Source organism: Daphnia pulex, chromosome 2 (assembly GCF_021134715.1).
Source record: "Daphnia pulex isolate KAP4 chromosome 2, ASM2113471v1".
Classification (NCBI taxonomy): Eukaryota; Metazoa; Arthropoda; class Branchiopoda; order Diplostraca; family Daphniidae; genus Daphnia; species Daphnia pulex.
The window spans coordinates 3,885,105-3,908,617 of record NC_060018.1 but is presented as its reverse complement, the minus strand read 5'-3'; the positions used below and the strand labels follow the sequence as shown (position 1 = coordinate 3,908,617).

General features: G+C 44.0%; 1 protein-coding gene across 38 annotated transcripts in view; it reads left to right on the top strand.

The window, feature by feature from the left end:
* The window catches only part of LOC124188508 (basement membrane-specific heparan sulfate proteoglycan core protein-like), a 60,771-nt gene that overhangs the window by 12,072 nt on the left and 25,186 nt on the right, over positions 1–23,513 (top strand). For 19 of the 38 annotated variants that reach the window (XM_046581161.1, XM_046581159.1, XM_046581160.1 and 16 more), the window contains exons 3-15: positions 8,366–8,939; positions 8,998–9,160; positions 9,232–9,395; positions 9,481–9,627; positions 10,533–10,862; positions 11,875–11,988; positions 15,710–15,823; positions 16,291–16,437; positions 16,914–17,033; positions 17,506–17,616; positions 19,825–20,046; positions 22,098–22,229; positions 22,762–22,869. In XM_046581161.1, coding sequence (XP_046437117.1) covers positions 8,366–8,939; positions 8,998–9,160; positions 9,232–9,395; positions 9,481–9,627; positions 10,533–10,862; positions 11,875–11,988; positions 15,710–15,823; positions 16,291–16,437; positions 16,914–17,033; positions 17,506–17,616; positions 19,825–20,046; positions 22,098–22,229; positions 22,762–22,869 — 2,446 coding nt within the window. Of the gene's footprint in view, positions 1–8,365; positions 8,940–8,997; positions 9,161–9,231; positions 9,396–9,480; positions 9,628–10,532; positions 10,863–11,874; positions 11,989–13,683; positions 15,519–15,709; positions 15,824–16,290; positions 16,438–16,913; positions 17,034–17,505; positions 17,617–17,894; positions 18,060–18,269; positions 18,396–19,824; positions 20,047–22,097; positions 22,230–22,761; positions 22,870–23,513 lie in introns of those variants that run through there. The other 19 variants (XM_046581180.1, XM_046581177.1, XM_046581181.1 and 16 more) reach the window with 13 other exon arrangements.

Here is a 23,513-nt window from a genome sequence, read left to right as displayed (position 1 = left end):
GTTATAAAAACTTGATTTGCATAGACACACACACATCAAAAACATGGGAATAGATGATAAAATATTGCTAGCCTTTTTTTTTAAAGTAGATACGGTAGAAAGAAAAAGAATACACAAAGTTCTAGAGAGAGCTTTGCAGGCTAGCAGACAGACCGGCTCTTTGATTCACAAACACTTGGCGACACAAATTTTTTTTCAGATTTTTTTTTTGTCTGTTTGAGCGGGGCTTTTGATTGTTTCGGACTGTCAACTCCGTTTTCGTCTTCAATCTCCTGTTCTCAATTTTTTTGTTGCTTTTTTATGATTCTTAATTTACAATGAGACTCTTGTAACTTTTTTTTTCGAGATTTTTGTCCGTGCCGAGAGATGACATTGAGATTCGTCACGGACGTCCATGGTCATGCTGGACTCTGGCTTCCTTATTCATTCATTTATTGTCTCTCTAAATGGCTCTAATAATTTCTCATTCGTTATTCATCACGTCGTCATCATAAGCGGAGAAACTTTTCATTTTTCCTACCGGATTTTTTCACTCAAGGACTAGATGTTGTTGTAGGATCCCGATCTCATGTGTTACATCCATGGAAAAAAATGTAGCGTGTGCTGGGGCAATGTTATTCCGTTTTTTCGTGACAAATGGCACCGACCGATGGCCAGCCAACAGCAGCAACCAGTCAGCATCGGGTTTCAAGTTGTTGTTTCGTTTGTCATTCATCATCAGCATTTTTCCACGTCGACTCGTTTTCTTTTCCCTTTTGTTTCGCTGAGATTTTCATTCAAGACCTTAAAAGGGTCGTCGATTCACATTCCCCTCTTGCTCGCATGTTTATTCTAATAACAATGTAATGCGTGTACTCTTTAACCGGTAGATTCATTTTTTGATGCATTGCTACTTGCTAGCCATTCCTGAATCACCAATCCAATCCTATACGGACTGTGTTGGTAGTGGATTCACGTTAGATTGTTACTGCGTTATTATTCGACTGTATAGTAATCTCAAAACGTGAGTAGACTATGGAAATGGCAATCGTAATAATGAGCCTGTGCGTACGGTCGAATGGATTATTGACATGTTCCATGTGGGAAATTTATGCCGGCCGCTGTTCCCGCGAGCCTCCGTGACATTTGCCGCAGCTGCTACAAGTCGCAAGTTATCGCGCGGCTTATTTGAAATACCTGCCGTGTATATATATACAAATGTTGTTGCGCAACGCTCCTGGAAATGTATTTCTTCTTCGAGAAAATGGGGAAAAGAAAAAAAAGATAAACAACAGTTGCCTGCATACCAGTTTGGCTCGTACAGCATATAGGGAACCTAAGGAAGAAAAAAGATCTCTCTCTCTGTGCGTCGCTTTTTAGTTGCTGATTATCTCTCCCTCTCTTGTCTGCCTTTTCTGTATAGAATTACCTTTTGAGACGTTTTTTTCTTTCTTCTTCTTCGACTAGTCACATAGTCCACAGTCGCTGAGCTATCAAATATGATGCTGGCAACTGTGTGCACGTGTCGCATCATTATCTCAGCAGCGCACCTGTGCCGAGAGAGAATAAGAGTTTGCCATGGATCTGGTCGAGTTTTTAAGCTGCTTTTTTTCATTTCTTATCTCGCCCACAACTAAAATTTTTGTTTTCTGGACGTCTGGCGCGGATGAAGGAACTGGCGACGAGTGTGTGGCTTGGCTTTCCGCTTTCTCATGCCAAGCCGAATGATAATCAACACAAGAGGTCGAATTAAAAACAAAATGTTGGGTTGCCGATTTTTCTTTTTACACCCAGTCATCTTGTCAATTGAGTGTTGACTGTGGCGTTTTGATTCTTTTCTTTCGCCTTTAGTGGCGTGTGAATTTTAATGACACATCAGAGCCAACAAGAGCAAACAGAATCTAAAGGAAGAAAGTCGTGGTCAGAAACATTCCTTTAAAAATTGTCGACTCATTTTTATGGACGCCGCGTGAAAATTGTGTTCCGTTGTAATCCCCGCGTCGTGACGGATTTATTGTCGTTTCCCACATTTCTCCGATTATTTACCCTGTAACGTCCAGTTTTAATTGTTCGTACGACGTTAAATCGGAAGAGATTTTAATAGTTGAAGGGTTTCCTTTTTTAAATTTTACCAACCAAAAACCAACTTCTAAAAGGCATTATCAACATGATCGCCATATAATTTCGTTAAGATTTTTTGGTACTGGCCACAAACAGAACAACAATCGGTGGGGTTTAGTGTGTTGTCCCCCTATTCAGTCACGTCCACCTTATTATTTCCCCCCCATCTTATCCGGATAGAGAGGCGAGCCTTTTTATAACTCTCCCTGGACTCTTGTGTTTGTATGCATGTATGCGTTATATTATACAGCCGCAACTACCACCCACAATTTGCTTTGGAGAGGAGGGCTGTTTGTTATTTGTCCACCCGACGTTATCGCCAGTCGTGGTCGTTTTTCGTCTCTTTTGGTCAGTCCGTGTCACTGGTCTAAAGGTATTTTTTTTTTTTTTTTTTTTTTTTTTTTTTTTACTGAGCGTTACCTCCTGCAGGAGTGTCGCTCGAATGTATTGTACAGTTTCATGGCAATATAGATACAACACATATATACAGGGAACATTGTGCATGGCGAAAACTAATACACGAATAAAACAACACGAATAAGACAACACGAAAAGGGAAACTGGGCCTATTTACACCACGCTGGGCGGGCGATCATCCGCGAGCTCTGCTTGGCTTTTTGGAGTCTACCCGGTTTGGTTGCACCTTCAAGACCATCAGCCGACGGCCACCGGTACAGCCTCCACCAAGCAGAGAGCGGTGAACACAGTTACAGCGGGAAAATCTCTGGCTAGCTTGAGGTTAGAGATTGGGCATAAGATCAATATGTACAATTAAATGCAAGGGCTCACACTCTCCTGACCAGCAGGGGAGCAGAGCCGCAATTTACACAAGATAAGAACCGCGAGATGACCTCCTGGGCAACCTAAGTAAATCTTAGGGCCAAGAGTGAACATCGAGAGCGGTAAGGTACAAGAATGGAGGAGAATAGAGACCAGAGCCAATATTCAAGCAATTACGGGTAACACCCTACACCTCTTTCCACATCAGGCGATTAGTTGAGCGTACAAACTGCCGAAAGGCTTCCCATAAAATGGGGTTCGATGGAATGGAATGCAATGACCTAGGCCAAGAACCATCAATAGAGATGCAAGTCGCAGCAAAAGGAAGACGTTGCTTGGAAAAGAGCGGACAGTGAAAAATAAAATGCTCCACTGACTCCGTAGGACTGCCACAGGTGCAGACCGGAGAGTTGGCAAATTTAAAGCGGAACTGATGTTCTTTAAGTAGAGAATGGCCGGTAAGGACTTGGGCGATCTGACGGCAGAGCTGGTGAGTTGGAATATGTCTGACGGACTCAATCGTTGGGAAAAATTCCCTAGGTCTAAAGGTATTCTACAGCAGACCACCATATATATATATATCTATGCCCGCATATTATTGCATTTTATTACATTATTATAGCTTTTAAAGCTTTTAACTTTTTCTTTTTCTTGTTTGCTCGGGGGTTGCGGCCCTCCTGCGGTGCTGCGATGTGTAATAACACACGCTCCTCATCTATACACTCGGCTGGTTATAGGTTGAGGTTTATGTACATGTCGGGGAGAGAGAAAAAAAGGGAAAGAAAAAAGAAAAAAAAAAGAATAAAGGAGTATCGGATTGATGACGGGGCAATAGCCAACGACCACCGCCAGTTTGTGCAGTACAACACCAAAAAGTTTCCTCTTGGCTTGAAAGAGGAGGCCGGGACAAATAGGTATAGACTTACGTCATTCCTTAAAAAGAAGAAATTGCTGCACAGCACGGAAACAACACACACACACACACAACAGTTGAAACCGGCGACCCAAAGGTCCAAAGGCCAGTCCCCCACAAAAAAAACCCACCCACCCAATCTCCCGTTAGAAATAAGGTGTATAGTGCTCGCCATTGTAGTCTAGTCCCTGTACAGACTATATGTACAATAATAAATACTCGAAACTCTTTTTTTAAGTGTGTGTTTGTCATGTCTTTTTAAAAGAGTCTACCACCCCCCTCATTGGTAGGGTTGGACCGAAAAGGCATCAAGCGACACATTCAACCCCTTACATTACACCCAAGAATAATCACGTAGTTTAGGAGGGTTTATTATATATTAGGGTGGAATACGTAGTACCTCTGTACGTTTTATCGCTCCGTTTGAAAAGCAAATTGAATGGGATCACAAGACATAAAGCACATGAAACATCTGCTGGAGGGTGACAGTCCACTTGTCCCTTGAGCAGGAAGTTACACAATGTACAGAAAAGACATTCCACTCCACATTCAAGTTTTATGTATGACGACTTTCTCTCTCTTAGGCACTTAAAGACCTCCCAAATTGCATTTTTTTTCCAGCCCTCAATGACGTCACCTGCTTATTCTTTTCCCTTCCATATCTGGAAATTTGAACGCAATTGCACAAAGATATATTCATTGGATTATTTTTCGTGTTTGGATTTGAGCTCGGAGCGACGTGGTGGTGGAAGGGAATTGATACCGTTTGCTATTGGAGTTGGTATTATTATAGTCTCGCCAAGGGCAAATTTTTGAGTGCATAGTGTTTTGTTTGTTTTTGGTGTTTTATTTTGAATTAGTATCGGGCAATCTTTAGCTCGAGCTAGCTGCTCGCCGGTATCGTACCGGGTGGTCCGTCGTCGTGTTGTTGTTGCCTAGCCGATTCGTTCAGGGTCGTTTTGACCGGCCGCTAGATGGTGTCGGTAGTCGGTCTCGGATTTTCTTCACCCCCGCCGCTGTAGATAATAAAATTCAAAAATTAGTCTCGGCTGCTCGACTTTTTTTTTTTTTATTCCATTCAAATGCGCAAACAAGCCACTGCAATTGGCCTTTTTGAGTATTTACTTTTCAATCTCATTTGAATGTCAGTGTCAATTCGTTTATTCGCAAAAAAGAAAAATGCGACGTTTTTTCAGAGGCAACTGTGAACAAGATTTGATATTTACGTTGACTCTACCACGTAAGCTGTACATTGTATACACAGGGACATGAGTAGCAAACTTTGTGTTATGTGTGTCATCGTTGCCAGAACACAGAGACGAAAGGAATTGAGCTAAAAGACTTGACGCAAACATTCTTTGCACACACTTGATGCCTTGATGGGCGCTGGCCTGTTTTGGGCTTATTCGTAGCTCAGCAACTACAAGTGGAGCGCATCAGACCCAACGTGCAAACAAAGAAATGCACTGTGTGTTAGTTTTACTAGAACTCTCTGGCTGGATCCCCCAATTTTGCAGTGTGTCAATAATCTCTTTGAAAACTCGAGAGTGTCAATATCAACTTCCTCTCTCTGTGTTTCCACCCACCCATTCCCAACTGTGAAACGTCATGGCCATTGCGAAACGGGGAAAATAATATCCAACGGAACAATGGCCATGTAATGAAATCACCTCTTTTTATTGCCGCCAGTCTCTGTGAATTAATAAGCCTACATTATAAATTCAGAAAAGTCTAGCAATTTTTAAAATGAAACACAATTATTCACATCAAATTGCTCCCCCCTCGCTCTGTTCATTTCATTTCTGTTGAATCTATTTTTGGTGGTGGTGACGTTAGTTTACTCTTGCGGCCGGTAAGGCGGTTACCGACTAACCTGCGAGTCAATATTGACGGGCATTCTTCCTTGAGTAACGTGCCTACAGGCGGAGGAGGCACATAGATTGTTGGGCAAAGGAGTCGGTCGAGGGCAAAAGGGCGGCGTTTTATTTCAAAGTGAAAACGAATTCAAAAGTAATATCGTCTTCCCAAAGCTACATGGATGACGCCATCACATCCTGTCGGACCAAATAACAAACAGGGTTTACCTTTACGTCACAATGGCAGTCAATAAATGCGGAGGAGGAGGTTTAGTGTCGACATGCCATTGTTGTTATTGTTGGGATTGAAACTTTGGTGGAGGGAGCGGCGACCTTTTGGTTATTGTCTATTCATCGTGTGTTGTATTCATTGCAGTCTTGGGTCTTGTTTATAAATAAAGTAGCTTGCCCTGGCCATTCGTGCGGCAGGAATTGTTGTTTCGGGACCTGCAGGGGTGGCATTTCGCAAACAGCTCTCAGTTGGTTGCCTCAAACCATTCGACTTTCCGGCATTTGATTCGCGTTGCTAGGCCATCCATTTCTGCTGTGTAGGATTCGTCTGATGTCGGATCCTTCACGGTCCATTTCGCCATCGTAGCTTTGAGCCTCAATACCAGTGGGGTGGTGGTGGTTGGGAGGGAGGGAACCTTAAGAACATAAGACGCTTTTGGCATTCAGACTGTCTGGCGCCCAAGAAACTCCACCCTCTGGTCTTGACGTCGACGGGCGAGGGAGTGAAGAGAATCCATCTTGTGCTTTTCTCTTTTTTGTCTCTCTATCTCTTATTTGATACGCTTTTGGTGCTATTGCAAACTAGCAGATCTATTGGACAGATCCTTCACCTCTCGCCGGAGACACACAGGAAATGATGGACAGACTTGAACTGGGCGCACACTTCGTCCATCTTTTTTTTTTCAATCCAGAAAGAAAGAAAAACGAATCGTCTTTTTATTGCCAACATCAAATGCGTCAGGCGATAAAAAGGCAAAATGGACTAATTGCTGGACGACGGCCAATTGATTGTTTGCTACGTCCCCCTTTTTTCGGGGGGCTAGCTGGAATCAAAGATTATAGGCAAACTTATTCCAGTTGATGTGATGATATAAACGTTGTATTTAGCGCATGTCCTAGCTGCAAGCTCGGCGGACGAGTGAGAGGATTGGGAATTGTGTTTACGTCTTTAACGCAGCGCCGCCTATAAATGTCGACTGGAAATATTGGAACTAGGCGCTGGATGAGCTATCTCTGGCAGGAGGAGTCTCTATAAAGCACTTTGAATAAATGAATAAAATCCAGTCAAGTAGATAGTGAATAGTCGGTATGCATATCGGTTCCATATTTCCGCTGTACCCGAAAGCCTCTTTCTTCACCCGGGCTTCTAGCTTCTTCTCTCTTGTGTCGTTGTGTTTGTGTTTTTATTGGCTCCTTTTCGTCACGAATCCCGCAGTATTTTTCTTTATTCTCTCCTCTCTCTCGGCCATTGCGCGTCACTTTGATGGATCGGCTCGTTTGTCGCCCCGAAGAGAAGCGCGACAGCAGCGCTTCTCTTGCTACTCAATGATGTAACCATGGCAGAAGAGAACATCTCAACTAAACAAATAGCACCGCTGCGTAGGTGGGAGTTTGGGAGAAAAGAAAATAGCTTTGAAAATAACAATTGATTAGATTCTTTCAAATCTTTATTTTTATTTTCCCCCCGGTGCGATCCAATCCGAGTAAAGTGGTGGCGGAGAATGGCGGAGAAATCCCATCGGTAGGGAATGGAATCTATCTAATAAATAGTCGCGTGGCCCCCCTAGTAAGTAGTACATCATCCAACACAACAGTTTCAGGATCTCGAAACCGCCATTTCCCGCCGCTATACACGATCCGCGTAGCGTGAAGAAAGTGTTGATTTGTTGGGTGCGGTCGGGTTCTGATGCTTATCGGCTGGGCTGCACAAAACTTGGCCCCCTCGCAGCATATCACTAAATGGATACTGGGTGGGGAGAGAGAGAGTGGACTAAGGAGACTCCATATTCCCGGATCGCGATTCGTGTCGATAAAATACATTCAATGGATCAAGCGGAAGAAGCGCTATGGCGAAGAAGGGAGAGTGAGCTATTGCGCAAAATGTGGGCGCCTCCTTTGGTCCATCTCGTTCTTCTCGACCGAGAGCGAAATGGAATTGGAATGTTCCAGCACTCGCGTATCCTCTCACTCCATCTTCGCCCTTTTTCTCCCTTCCGCTTCTTTCCGCCATCCTCCTTCTTTTTGACTTGTATGAAGTATACACACACACACACTCGTTGGCTCCTTCCTGCTTTCCTCCCGATCGATATCTCGGTCCCTCTTTTTCCTTTATCGGCCCATCTCCATCTTCCAGCAGCGAAACGAGCAGACTAACGTGGAACCTAAAAGAAAAGACTTTGCTCCTGAAAAAAATGTAGAAAAAGTGGAAAGAGGAAGTGAGGCGGAGGCAGAAAAAAAAATAAAGACGGGATTTTTTTTTTCTCTTTTTCTTGGCCGTCGACCAAAACGGGCCGACGACGACGATGGGATCAACAATCGAGACATTGTTGACTTCCATGTAGAACAACATCGATTGGGGAGTAAAAAAAAAAGGATCGCCTTGTCGCCTCGTTGTTGTTTTCTTTTTTTTTTATTGATTTGATTTTGAACGAAAAGAATGAAAAATCAATCCACTTAATTTGATTGGTTTATTTCTCTTTTGCAGGATGATAGCGACTTGGTTTTCGATGATGGATTCTTTGGGAATGACGAGGAGGTTTGGTCTTCTGTTGCGGGTGAAACGGCCAACAGCCGAGTGAAGCGCGAACCTCCTCCGTCGCTGGAGGAAGGAGAGCGCCGTGGTGGACGCCATCGACAGTTGGTCAATGGTGGCAGCAGTCACAGCACTAAATCGGCCTCTCTCGGTCACTGGGATCGCCACCAGCAAAAGACCAAGAAACAATTGCACCACCAAAAGCAACAACACGCCGAAACAGATGAGAAAAAAGACGCGAAACAACACCACGATCACCACAAAGCGACGGTTGCTCAAAAGAAGAGTCAAGTTGTTGCCAGAGCCAACTTGAAGCAACTGGAACCGAACCATAAGAAGCACAACAACAACAACAACAATCACAAGAGCAATCACAGCAAGAAAAACCACAAGAAAGTCCCGGTTGTGTTGAAAATTGACGACGATGATGAAGACTTGATGTTGGGCGATGGATCGGGATCAGGAGACGGTGAAATTATTCTTCCGTCGCCTCCTTCCCAAGGTGGATCTGGAATTGGCACACGAAGTAAAATACAATTTTTATTATTCCGAATGTGGGTTGAAAATAATGGCTTTGATTGCAGAGATGTACCGGTGCTCGTTGCTGGTCCAGGAACCGTACAATCAGGAGCTGGGCGACCGAGAAAGCAGCGATTTTAGTGAAATGGCGGATCGCTTCAACATTGCCGTTGATAATCTTTACCTGCGCGTATCCGGCACTCAGACGACCAATGTCCAAACATTCGAGTAAGTATTCAATTTGGCGTATACGTTTCTTTATTTTAGATTTAAAAAAAAATACTATTTCCCTTTTTAAGACGGACAAGTCAACGACAGTTGACCAAAGTCAATTTCGATATCGAATCGCAAGATTTTGACGATGTAAAAGTCATCGAGTCGACTCTCCGTTCAGCCGTGCAAAACGGCATAATTGGGTCATTCTACGTCGAGTCTGAGGGATTCACGTTCCGAGTCGTCGAAGGTAAATCGATCTGCAGCTGTATTCGTTTTGTCACTTGATTTGATTTGAATTTGATCTGTCGATCGGATGGGATATTCGTCTGTAGGTTCCGCCATTAGTCCACTTCCATCTCCTCCTGAGAATCCAGACGATTGTGAGATCCAATGCAAATCGGATGGCCAATGCATCACATTGGAGCAGCGTTGCAATGGCTACGACGACTGCGAAGATGGATCCGATGAGGAAGGATGCGGTAAGTCTTTGATTTCTAGCCTTTCTTATGCCTGTTTTTTTTCCTCTTCCAATTTTTTGTTTCGTGACCGGCCGACACACGCGTCCATAACAATGGTGGGCGTTGGAATGGCCTTTTTTAGGAAGAGGAGGATCTCTTCATCATTTCCCCCCTTTTTCCTCCCCTCGAAAATCTTTTTTCTTCTCTCTTCTGTTATTTTGTTTTATGCCTGGGTTTGATGGTAATCATCTCGAGTTTCATCACTCCATCACTCAACAAAGTCAATGGAACGTGCCCATGGACGGACATGTCCACGTGATCATAAACAGAACGCCAGGGATGAAAATAGATGGAAAGAATGAGAAAGAAAAAAAGGGGGATGATGAAAGATTATTAGAGGCGAGAAAGAGAGAGGGTCTCGCTATTAGGACGCCCTCGCTAGTCCATCAAGTCCCGGCAAACAAATCCCTGCCTCAGTCCATCCTCACATCCTTGATAATACAATAATGGACGACGGGATGGACAGACGGGTGTGTTGTATTTGTTTGTCTAGTTTTGTTACTATCACATAAAAACAACACCACCACCCGTTCGGTATTTGTGTTTGTTGTTCCAATCAATCGATCACACCTGAGTTGATGCAGCAGCAGCAGCAGCTTTTGTGTATCCATATGTAGCAAATTCAATCCAGCTGTCATCTCGATCCTTACAATCGGAATAAAAATTGATAAACAACAGACACTCGTATAAAGGGAAATGATAAAATAGACAAAGGTCGACTCCTCCTTAACTTCGATCTTTATATGGCCTGGTATCTCCAATAATTTTTCACCTTTCTCCACACAGTTGGTTTTGTTGTATTTCTCGGTTTTAATATTTCAATGGCATATTATAATATTGGATGATGGATGATTTTTTATTGGTAGCGCCCCCATCTCAACCGGACGGTTCTGAACCAGCACCGGAAGAGCTGGACTGCCGTGGAGACATCAAAACCAAATGTCGAGGACCCAATGGTTTATCTTATTGTGAGGAAGATCAGTGCGACGGAATCGTCAAGTGTCCAGAAGGCGACGACGAGGAGGGTTGCTCCGTTGCGGTGACCAGCACCAACGCTCCGGATCCGACGACGACAACAACCACAACAACTACCACCACCACCACGACTCCAGCACCGACGACGACAACAACCACCACCACAACAACTAAACCAACTACAACAACTACAACGACGACCCCAGAGCCACCACCCGTTGGTAATTGATTCAATTTCAACATCCTTTTATAGTTCTCAGCAGTTTCCTTCTGAATATTATTTCCAACTGGAATTTGAACGTGTCATAAGGATCCATGACGTCAAGGTCGGTTGTCACAGGGCGTGGAATGAGTGATTGAGCTAGGGGGGAGAAAAAATGACGCACCTCGTAATATGTAAATGCAAAATTCCGGCATCGTCGTTTTATTGTTTTGTATTTTTCAACTGACTGATTTACATCAATCAAACACCGTCGGCAAGGTCTGGTGACGCCACCGTCTGCAGGTTTGACATGTATTCATAAGGAAATGAATTTCCATTTGTCTGACTGCATTATTTGTCTGTATAATACTGTATCGACTCTCTTGGCCATGGGAGAAAGTGGAAGGAAAGGCTTTGGTTGCGAGAATGTTGTGCAAGTTCTGCTCCGGAAGGAGCTCAGACATGAATAGATGTTTGAGTGCCGACTGCTGAGGTCGTCAGATAGCCGTTTGGATTGGTGGCATGAATGATGGGAGCCTTTTTTTCTCTCTACTACATAAGCAACCAGCAGACATTCAAACAGGCATTCAGACAGCGGAGACAGACAAGACGGACAACAACAAAAGGGAGAAAGAAAGACTTAATATCTATCAGCTGATTTCCATGGGAGCTGGACGAGTGATGCGGGCATGAGTCTCGACTCTCCACCATCAAAACGTAATCATTTGTAAAACGATGATGGATGATGAGTGCGTATATGCAGTGTCTGTTGAGCCGGCCAGTTGGTTCTCGGCTACTCGTCCATTCCTCCCATGATTGCGGATCATGTCCGCCGCTATCTTTATACTGCTCGCCTTTATTATGTATATAAATGATCAGTGGGAGCTGATTGATTAGCCTTTAATGGTCGATTCAGGGCATTTGCTGATTATTATTCCTTTCATTTCTTTTTTTTTCTTTTATTTCGAATCATTTGTATAAATCGTTTGGATTTTTTCTTCATTTTTCTTCTTCCCTTTGCTCACGAGAAGGTTGCCAAGAGGACGAATTCAGTTGCGATGACCGGTGTCTGCCCTTTTCCGTTTTCTGCAACGGTCAGGCCGACTGTTCAGATGGAGAAGACGAAAGTAATTGCATCGTCACAGGTACACATCCAATCATTTTATTTTATTTTATTTTATTATTCTCTTCGCATCCATCATTCGCCTCGCCTTATTTTGCGTAAACATTTTTTAAGCGCGCTTTTTAAATATTCGGATAAAAGCTCGAAAATTTAAAAATCATCCACGCCTCGTAGGGTACAGTCAACAAGTTGAAATGTGTTGACACGATAGGAAATTCTTACTTACACAAGGAGGAATGTGCGTGAAAGAAAGGAAAAAGTATCGTGTGACCCGGCGTCCCATTGAATAACCAGTCGACTGAACGGCCGCTCGACCGCCCGCACGTCACCCGTCACCTGATCCCGTTCCAACGAAATATTTTAACTCTTTCATCACCACTTCATAACGTACATAGGCGGTCCATCGCCCTCCCTAATTCCGTGTAGCCATTAATGTCGTCAGCAACTGAAACATTTATTTCTCCTTCTTCCTTTTTTAATTTGGGCGTGAAAAAAGAAACGCTCCGCCCTGGTTTCCTCCTCGCGTTTCTCTCCGCAGAATCCCCCTGTATTTAACAACGTTCAAGATGACAATTGGTGTTGTTGTTGTGGGGGGTCAAAGGTGATGAGAGAGTTGTTTCCCGCTTTCTCTCTTTTTTTTCTCTTTGGGTAGATTTTCACTTGTCATAATGTTTCTTGTACCACCACCACCAGCACCACCACATTTGGGCTTAAATGTGGGTCGATGCCACTCGATGAATGGTGCCTGCTGGTGGAGAAAAGACAAGAGCATTGAAGTAAATTCCAGCAGTCACGGCCGAAAGTCACGAAATCAGGAAAATAGAAAAGAGACAAACACACGGGCGGAATGTTGACTGTTGTGGTCCTCCCGCATTGTCAAAGTTGGAGCGATGAGTAGGCAAATGAATGAATAGAATGAGAAAAGGGTTCGGCCGAACAGAAATGGGGTTACCCTTCTTGTATAGAGCCCTAGCGTATGTGTAATAGACGGCCTCACGTTGTAGAGTCGCTATAAAAGAGTCGGGGATAAGCCAAAGGTTGTGAACGTATGGGTTGGGCCAACGTCAATAGGTCGACATGTGAACAAGTGAATGTAAGTAATAGTACACAGCAGAAGAAGAAGCTAAGCTCCGAAGAAGGAGAAACGTCATTTTGGTGGTCCCCCCCCCCCATGTTATGATAACGACGTCACGGTTCACTTGGTTGTCAGTTTTTCTATACAAGCAGCTCGAGTCTAGGCCAACATCTTTTTGGTTCATCACCCGATTGAGTAGCTCAACTGTAGGCGGGTGATTTCTACCCATTCCAGTTGCTGCTTTTTCTTCGTCTGATGCCAAGTTTCGTCGGATCATTTTTTTATTTTTTATTTTTTCTTCCCCTCCCTCCCGCTGGCTCATCTTCTTTCTTTTGGGCACCTTTTTATATATATTACACGTGTGTGACGTACGTAGAAAACACAGCGGCTTCCAATGCCGAGTCATCATCCGAACAGAAGCCGAAAGGGCAGCGCTGAAAGAGAAGAAGAATAAAAAAAAACTGGGGGGGGGAAGCGGGAGAGAGAATCCCGCGTGAAGGAGGTCCCCGCCGGAGTAATGGAGTAGTACTTTCAGCAGCGACTGTGTAGACGGTAGTATAATATATATATATAGAGAGAGAAAGAAAGAATGGGATATTTGTAGGAGAGATGCGCAGCAGCCCAGGAAAAGCAAAAGGCGGGTTGCTGGTTGGATGGGCTCGCACTGCTGCGCTCCTTTCCTTCCATCATCTGAATCTTCTCTCATCAGTCTGACTCTGACCGTCCCGAGCTCCGGTTTGCTGCGCGCTCTCTTATCTTCTGTTCGTTTTTTTCGCACACTTCGCCATTCTTCTTTAACAAGTCGAGGAAAAACCTGTTCAGCTTCCATTGTCCAAATTTTACCCGGAAGAATCGCTACGAGCAATTTTTCCTTGATTACTCTCCAACGGGAACTTTTCGGGGGTGTTTTTTACCCCCCCGTTAGGTGCAATCATCGCCACCACAAAAGTGTTTGACCTCAATCCGTGTGTGTGCGTCCGTGTGCCGTAATCATTTGACGAACATTCGGGGCAAATTCTAAAAAAATTCATCTATGCGTAAAGTGCTGCGATTGATTTAACTCGACTTATTTTATTTTTCCCGCTTTCCAAATTCCCGCATCTTTCACGAACGAGGAAGAAAAAGAGGCAACAACGGCAAAGATGATGAATTATTGAATGATTATGATGATGATTCCCTGTTGATCGTGATTGTTGAACGCTAGGCTGCAAGCACAAATCACAAAGAGAAGAACAAAACAATATAAAAATAGGAGAAGAGAAAAACAAAAATCCCCAAAAAGATTCATTTTCCCCCCTCGGGGGAGAAATAAAGAAGAAAAGATTTTCATAGACGGTGCGTGTTGCGTGCGGCCGTACACTGGAGCGCATATAACCGCTGTTGTTGTTGTTGTTGTTGTTGTTGTTCTCTCCTCCTCCTCCTCCGAATCGGACGCAATTTAAGAGGGATATTGTGTGTGTGGCGCTGTGCTGCAGCTGCCCTGTCCGTGTGCTTTTATTCCCGGGATTCGTGATCGTTCGTGTTCGGGCGTTCGCCACCGGATCAACCCGCCTTTCTATAATAACTCGGGAGAAAGAAAGAAAAAAGGAAAGAAGAGAGTAATAGCATTTTGGGGGAATCACGCGTGATCCGGCCTTAATCTTTGGCGTCGGCCCGTCATCCTCCCGATCGTTTTTGTGGCTGGAGCCCCTGACTCGCATTTGACTCTTTAAAATAAACGAGAAAACACACATCGGAATTATTAGCAGGACCCATACAGCCAAAGTTGTTGTTGTTGTTGTTGTGGTTGTTCGGTGCTGCTGCCGTTCATAATTTTGTTTTCTTGTTGGGATTCCTTTTTCTTCTCTTCTCGCACACACCTCATTCCTTTTTTCTCTCTCGGTTCTTTTTCGTCGGAATCCATTTACATTTCGTTTGAACGAGACGAGCCGAAACGACGACGAGGAAGAAATTTAATTCCGCGCTCGCTGCTGCTGCTGCTGCTGTGTGTGTGTTGTGATCCAATCGAACAAGAATCCCCCAACCCCACCCCTCTTCCCTCTATCCCGTCCGGGTTCTGGTTCTCCTCGTCTGCCTTGAATTATTATTATATCAGTCGTGCAGTCGTGCAGTCCAGTGCCCTGTCCAGCAGCGGCCCAGTGGCGGTGTTAGTGTGCTGCAGCATTTTCCACAATCGAAATCAATTTGTAATCACCGGCACCTCGAAAAAATTCTTCTTTAAAAAAAAAAAAAAGAAAAAACCGGATCTGTCCGCTCGTGCCGCTATTTCATTTTTTTCTTCTGCGTGTACCGTTTTCCCGATTCAATCGGCTACGTTCTCCGTCGTTTCGTTTTCTTTTTCACTTGAGGACGGTTCAACGTCAACATGAAGCCCGTCGGCTCGTCGTTGTTCGTCTGGTTTTTTCTTTGCGTGATTTTAATGGCGTCATCAAGGTCGGCTCTGGCCCAAAAAGCAAAAGGCCACAGATCGGCCAAAGGTATATCGCATATATTTAATTGAATCATTAAATCAGTTAATTAGAAAAGAAGGTCGTAGCCGTACAGACTGCCTAATGATTGTTCTAGCCAATTTCTTTCGCGTCTTAAGGCTATGACAAACCTCAAGGGGATTTCCTTTTTCATTAATTATTAATTTCGGGTTTTTCACAAACATTTTTATGATCCTTAGAATGTCGAAGCGACGAGTTCAAGTGTAACAACAACCAGTGCATTGACAAAACCAGAACGTGCGACAGATACGACGACTGTCCCAATGGTGAAGACGAAGAAAATTGTATCTTTGGTAAGTTATTTCTTTCCATCTTTTTGTGTAGTTTTATTTCATCGAATCCGTTAATCGGTCGGACGAGCGATCATCCGCCATTTTGGCGTGACGGTTAATTGCGTGAAATCTGACCGCCGTCTTTAATTTGGCGTTAACTCAAACAACAACACATCACGTTTTTGATCGTGTGATTGTGTCCAAATTCTACGTGCCTTGTTTAGTTTGGCTATCCAAAAAAACAATGCGGAATTGCGGATGCATCCGCACCGGAAAAAAATGTCTTTGTCCTGTGATAATCGTCTGCTCGTGTGTTTTGTTTTATTTGTTGCTTGTCGTGTTTGTCTGTGTCGTGTCCTCAAAGTGTTGAATCAATTAACACCTCGTTTAATTAATAATAAATAAAAACCCGGAAATATGGCATGCTTGCATGGATGGATGGATTGCTGGCTGGATGCTGACAAAAAACAAAACAAAAAAAAATACAGAACCGCCGACAACACCGGCCGCTTGCCAAGGCTTTCAATGTAGTGACGGATTGACATGCCTGGATGATGCCTCTAGGCAGTGCGACGGACGGGCCGACTGTCCCGACTTCTCCGACGAGTTGAACTGCCCACAACCACCAACATCAGGTACGTTACCCGCTATTTTGGCATTGAAAAGACAAAAAGAACTAAAAGCTTATAAAAGCTCATCGAATGGTGAGCCCCGCATTTCCGTTTTGCATTTACGTGTTTCTGTCTAATATGGATGGGCTTGGCTTATGGTCGGCTGTCCTGATGCGACGCCGGCCTATCCCTCAGCCCCTTGATTGATCTGTATGTTTACATACAAGCTCCTGAACAACAACAACCAAGCATTTTTGTTGCTGAATGAGAATGCGCTCTGGCTGCTGTGTTTTTACACGTTTTATGTGTTTGTGCATGGGAGAGGCGCCAAAATTCAAACGGCCTCGGAATGTGACGCCGGACACCAGAATAAACGGAGAGAGTTAAAGAGTCTGTGAAGTGTGAGATCAAAAAGTTGTCAAGGATCATGCGACGATGATGATGATTCACTCTCTAATTTCACTTCGGAATTGAAAATGCGTCAACGTTGTACATTGCAGGACCTGAACCGTGCCAGGCCGGCGAGTTCCAGTGCAAGACCGATAAGACTTGCATCGTCATTGCTCAGCGCTGTGACGGCCGAGAGCACTGCCAAGACGGCAGCGACGAAATCGGATGCCGTAAGTGACAAACTTTTTTTTCTTTTTTACCCGAGCGGCAGTTTCTTATCAATTTAACTGATGCGCTCTTCCGCCTCGCTCCCGCTAACCAGCTCATTCCAGCGCTCCCGTAATAATTCCGACGGTGTAAATATAGAGAGAGGGAGGCTAGTACATAAATTTCAGCACTTTTTCCTTGACACTTTGAATCCACAGTCGGAATGTTTCCTCATTCAATCAGTCAAAAGAAAATTGAATTTATTACCAAAACAGAAAATGTCTAAAAGTTTCGTATTAATCCATCATTTGTGGCAACATTTCCCCATCTTATAATTGTTTCCCAGTAAACAGCTCCTTTTGCAAAGTGCTGCCAAATTGGATTTTCTATGCGTTACACCCATTTTTGGCCAGCGGTTCCTAGTTCACGCTCTCGTGCTAATGTGATTTTTTTCTATTTTTTAATTTCTCTCTGGATTAATGACTCGCCACCCAGTCTGTTCCAAGGATCAGTGGCAATGCGACTTTGGCTCCTGCATCGACGGCCGCATGCGATGCGATGGCAAAGTGGACTGCCCAACCGACCAGTCTGACGAGGCCAACTGCCGTAAGTCTTGCAATCAAACATCTTTCAAGCTCTTTTTCACTCATCGGTGCATGAAACATGTACCGTAGTTCAACATGCTAGTTCATCATTCTCATCATATTCGATGCTGCTTTTTTTTTTCTTTTTTCTCCATTTGCATGCTGCTACTTTTCTCTTTGCTGGCCCTTGTAACTAATTACGATCGTCATCATCACGATACGATCAACAAACGCAACCTAAAAAACCAAACACATCCTTGACTGCTGTACGTACCTAAAATGACATGGTGTATACCACAGCGGCTGCGACTTGTCCGAGCAATCAATTCAAGTGCCCTTCATCCGGCCGGCCCGTGCCAGGTTCCGGTGGCACTGGAAGTAGTACAAAGGTCCAGTGCATTCCGCAATGGCAAAAATGCGACTCGATCGACGATTGCATCGACGGCTCCGACGAAGTTGATTGCGGTATACATCGACTGTTAAACATTCTTTCTACTACCATCAGCTTAAATCATTCCTCATTATTCATTGAATTAACTGAGCTTTTTTTTTAAATATCATTTTCAACCTGATTCATTTGCATGATTATTTGATCTCATCTGCTTAACCTCGATGGCTTTCTCATTCATTCATCTGACCCCTGCTGCATGCCGACTACCACACCACGACCGACAGATAGAGACTGCTCTGACAATCGACCCGATCTGTTCAATTGCGGTAATGGGCTCTGCTTACCCGTTTCGGTCAGGTGTAACATGGTCACCGAGTGTCCCAATGGAGCCGACGAATACCTTTGCGAGGGTATTAACACAAACCGTTTTCTTTTTAAATATTTTCCACGTCGTCCTTCGCATCTCGTGCTATCCTCGGCTCTACTTTCTCTCCCGGCTCCTTAAATCTCCATAGGCTGATGAGACTTCACTCTTTTGGAGCCAAGTCATTCGAGTCTCAGTTAATTAGCATTATACGATCGACTTGGGCATGTGTAGCGTGTGTGATCGGCGTTTCATCTAAGAGAGTTAGTCACTAATTTATTCCCCCCTCGGAAAAGGCTAAAAGATGAGGAACGAAACGAGTAGGAAAAAAAAAGAAAAATCAGGAAGGGCCTTGCAAGGTAATTATGACGCCGTGTGCCAGCATCGCGTTATCAACTGATTTTTGAGCTGCCGTTAGATTGAATGGAAGGAGGAGCCAAAGTCTGGGGGTTGCAATCCAGCTGGGTCGAATTTCGAATGTATAGCGTCGTCGTCGTCATCTCTTTTTTTTTTAATACATCGGAAATCTTGACCTGAATTTCATGCCGTCGGTTGGGACGCTCAGCGTTCCCGGTGTGTCTGGAATCATCGGGTTACTTGATGCCATACCATATTCTACAGTTGAGACTGTATGGGGCCTCCTCTCGTATGTAAAGAGCGACTCAGAGAGCGAGGGGGTAGCGCCATAAGACACGGTTGGAGCGTGTGGATCTGACGGTTTCGATCGTCTAACCTATCGTCGCCTTTGTTGCAATTGACGCTCCTGTGCTCCTGCTGTTGCTGTTGTTTTTGAAGTTCCCTACTTCATTAAGTTTCCAAAGTTAACAATGCGCTCCAGGAAATCTTAAATTGTCGGTGCCGATCATCGACAGATGATTTTCAGGTTCCAGATGATAACAGTCTCTCTCTCCAGCGCATAATTTTTTGTTTTTATCATATATTCTTATTAGATATCCCACCGTTTCTCGAATCATTTCTTTTCATCGGGGTTGTTCCTAGTCGGGTTAAACACGAACATCGCACGTAATCGACGACCAGCTCTTTTGATTAGAGTCGAGACGGGTTTTTTCTACCTCCAGTGATGCGTGGAATCTTTGACCTCATTTACGAAAAGTCTATCGTAAACAGTTATTATATTCCCGGCGCCAGTCATTTAGTACTAGACTATAGTGGGTTACCAGGATTATTTTCAACATTCCAATCAGCCATGGAAACCGAGCCGTAACGTGCCACGCAAATTAATTACAATCCGAATCATTCCATCGCAATCTTAAGGCTCAATGGTGGAGGTTTCAGTGGTGGAAGTTTCTGTTCTGGTGACGGTGTAATGATTGTGTATATGCGTCTCAGCACGATCACTAACTTCTTTTCAATGTTTGTGTCTTTTGTTATGTCACTGTCTCGTTATCAAATCTGCTGCCCCTCAAAAATCATTTTTAAAAAACATCCAACTCCACCCGTGCCGATGAGTTTAGTTGTGACGGAATCGACGACGCCTTCCAATGTGGTGACGATTGAACCCACTCCCGGTCCCACAGCCGCTCCTCCAGTAGTCGATTCGTCTGCTGGAGGTGGAGGCTCATCTTCGAATTGTCGCTCGGACGAATTCCAGTGCGACGACGGTTCGTGTGTCGGGCGACATTTCCGTTGCGACAACGTGCCCGACTGCAGTGACGCAAGCGACGAGGACAACTGCAGTAGGTTTTCTGTTTGTTTTTTTCTTTCCACGATCCGCCTTCTTCTTTCCGCCCCTTCTTTTTAATTCGTAATCAACATCATCTGGTTGTGTCTACTTACATCTTTTCAATGGTTCAAATGAGGCCGGCGGTTCACAAGAACTAAATGGCCGCAACCAAACCTAAACCTACACTCGTTTAAATTCTTGGATTTCTCATTTGAGAAAAAAAGAAAGAAATGAACTGGGCTCGAATTACGCTAGTGGGCACCACAAGAGAAACAGACGTCCGTTTTTTGTTGTGGTAGTACATTGGAGAAGCCCATTTTATTTTTTTCCAGTGGGCCATATATCCGCTGATGGAATCATGTTTGCCCATTCAGCGAGCCATCGTCTCTCTCTCTCTACTTTTGCTCTCAGCGCTTAAATCTCGTTGGCCCTCCCTTTAGACGAGGCAGTATGCTCGGATATTGCTGAGACGGCCCGAATGCATGCAGACAGCTCGCCAGACTCTGCATGAGCAGTATAATATACTGTGGGCTTGGAGCAACTGCATTAGATTCAACCTTATATATATGTAGACCGTAGGACTAGATTACCATATCCGGAGGATAAGAATAGAGAGAACTGAAAATGTTCAGTCAACAAACGTATACATACTACAAGCTATATCCTGTGTGTGTGTGTGTGTGTGAGTATAGTCTAGTATATGGATATCATGGTTTATGCCGACTATACTCTACGCAGTAAAAGAGAATAGGAAGAAAGAAGATGGGATTGCTGTTCTTGCTAAATTTCTTGCTGCCCCCTTTTTTTGCGCAAACGAGTTAGAAACACTCGTAAGTCTTGTTCACTCTTTTCTCACTTGCCAGAGTCGCCTACATAATAATAGACTCGGACATTCAACCAACAAGAAAAGCTGCAAAATTCATTATGCCGGCACCATTGACCATAGGAGGCTTTACATAGTAAATTGACTTTGTTGCGGGAGGAAAAGAGGACAACAACCATCCCATATTGCCCTTTTCGCAAGTTCTTTTGCGCCTCGGTTATTTATTTTTTTGTTTCCTTTAAGACTTTCTGGTCTCTAATAAGAAGCCGGACTTTGGCTTCATCAAATCCCACTATATACGACTATACGTCGTTATATTTCCTTCATCTTCTTCCCGCCTCTACAAAACCTCACGGATTGATCCAGTGATCTTTTCCTTTTTTCTCTCTTTTTTTTCTCCCTGCTCTTCTTTCGGTAGTGTTCGCTGACCCGGAACTCAATAAAGAAGACAGGTTCTCTTGATCGAGCATTGATTTTCGGTAGGGGGGAGAGTAGAAGAGGGAATGGCTGCAAAGAAGAGCTTGGGAGGTTGAATCTTTCCAAATGAAAGTTGCTATAAAGAGATTGGTCTATAACGTTGGATGTGCCCGCCTTGGAGGTCCTTTTTTTTATTATTTTTATTTGCCTCCATCTCTTTTTCACTTTTGTTGGAACAATGCCAACCGGCAACGGAAGTCTACCGAGCGGCCGGGACTAGACGAGTGCTGGTTGTTGCTGAGGTTTTTTTCCCATCTTTTCCAGTCGCCAAAAATAAAAGCAGGAAGAAAATAAGGATCCAAAGTGACCCCGATCCCAAATTGACGACGAATTACCGGCGTAGGAGGCAAAAGAAAAACGAGCTCGAAGTATTAACAACATCAAACGATTACTTATTGATCCGTAAAGCCCTTTCAGAGCGCCAGTCTTGATTTAATACGGACGAGTTGTTAATAAATTGCGCGCTATTAGCAGCGGGAGAGAAATACGATTCTAGGATACAGACGGTATTTATCAAAGTGAATGAAGACGGTAATGACGTGCCAGTTTGTCGAGTACTGTTTCACATCATCGCTCAACTCCATTTGGTAGTCAATAGAATCCCGTTTTTCTTCTTCTCCTTTTTTTGATTGCCTTTCCCCAATTCATCGCCATTTCCTGCTGATATTTCCGCCTTTGTGTCCGTTGGCTTTTACTTGTGTGTGCTCAATGTTGTCTGTTGCTTTCCATATCGACTCCGCTACAACTTCTTGGTGACGCAAAAGGCTTGACCCCGCCGTGTCCGTGGTCCAATCCTTTCCGCTGCGGCGACGGCTCCTGCATCGACGCCAGCACTCAGCGGTGCAATGGCGTCGCCGAGTGCGCCGACTCCTCTGACGAAGCCGACTGCGTTATTCGTAAGGCCCACTTTCATTTTTCATCACCAATTTTATTGTGCCTTGTGTGGAATATAAATATATTTTTTCTATCTCCTTTTCACTCAGCACGAACGCCCTTTTTTCCCCTTTTGCTTTCATGTCCGTTTGTGTCGTCATTGTTTTTGTCTCTATGATTGTCGTGGGTTTCGGGGGATTTGTTATGGTTTCTTTCATCCCTTCTTTCTCTTTTATTGCCTTCGAATGCCAATCAAATTGACGAAATCATCTTCGTCCATCGATCGCCAAAAGAAAAGAGAAAGTTGGTAGGAAAAAAACAAAAATAAAAAGGAGAAAGAGTGATCACCGCCGCTGGTGGGGGTTGCATTGCATCTGCTGATTCGATTGTTCATCATCTGATTGATTGCATTTCGTCCCTGACATTTTTTTTTGTTTTTGTTTTGATCATTCCGAGTCGACTGTCCCTTGATCATCATCATCTCGTTTCACATACTCACTCATATTTTTTCTACTTGCTATTATGATTCTTTTTCGACCCGCGGTATCGCCAAAGAATGCCATAGCAACGAGTTCCGCTGTTCCGACGGAACTTGCATTGACATCCGGCGAAAGTGCGATGGATACGACGACTGCCCTGACCGATCCGACGAGATCAACTGCAGTAAGTGCATAACTTATTCTTAGCCATCATATTTTTTGTTTGGGCTTTTCTTTTTGCTTATCTCTTTTTGGGTTTCTCTGAGCCTTCCACACATGATACTGTGTTGTATACACAGCTGATGTCTTGTTGTAATCCTCAACCCAGTGTCAAGATGAATTGCTCATCACTCGAGCGAGCAAATTCTTGCGCTGTGTTTGCCCAAGGGTTTTCCAAGATCCGCTAGCCGTGCCTTTCGTGTCGTTGGGTCCGCCACTGTATTCCTGTATCCGTTATTTCTTTTCCTATCAATCATCTCATTCTCACACCCCTGGCATTCTTATTCCTTTCCTACGTTTCATTGTCCACTGCTGTGTCCTAGCTTTTCTCCAAGGCCCAACGCTTTTACTCTGATTGGTTATGTCAGTCTACGTGACCAGCAGTTATTGGGGATGTCTCTCAGTGGATTATTTCCTTTATAACGTCGATCCTTTATTATGCGACAGTCATCGCAGATGTCACCAGTAAGGGGGAATGGTTAGCTGTTTCTCATTTTCTTCTTCGTCATCTTTTATGGGGCTGACAATGTTTCTTTTATTCTTTAGCTTCTATACAGATAATGTTCAAGACAACTTTTGAAAATTGGATTTGTTGTTGATTGCTTTTTC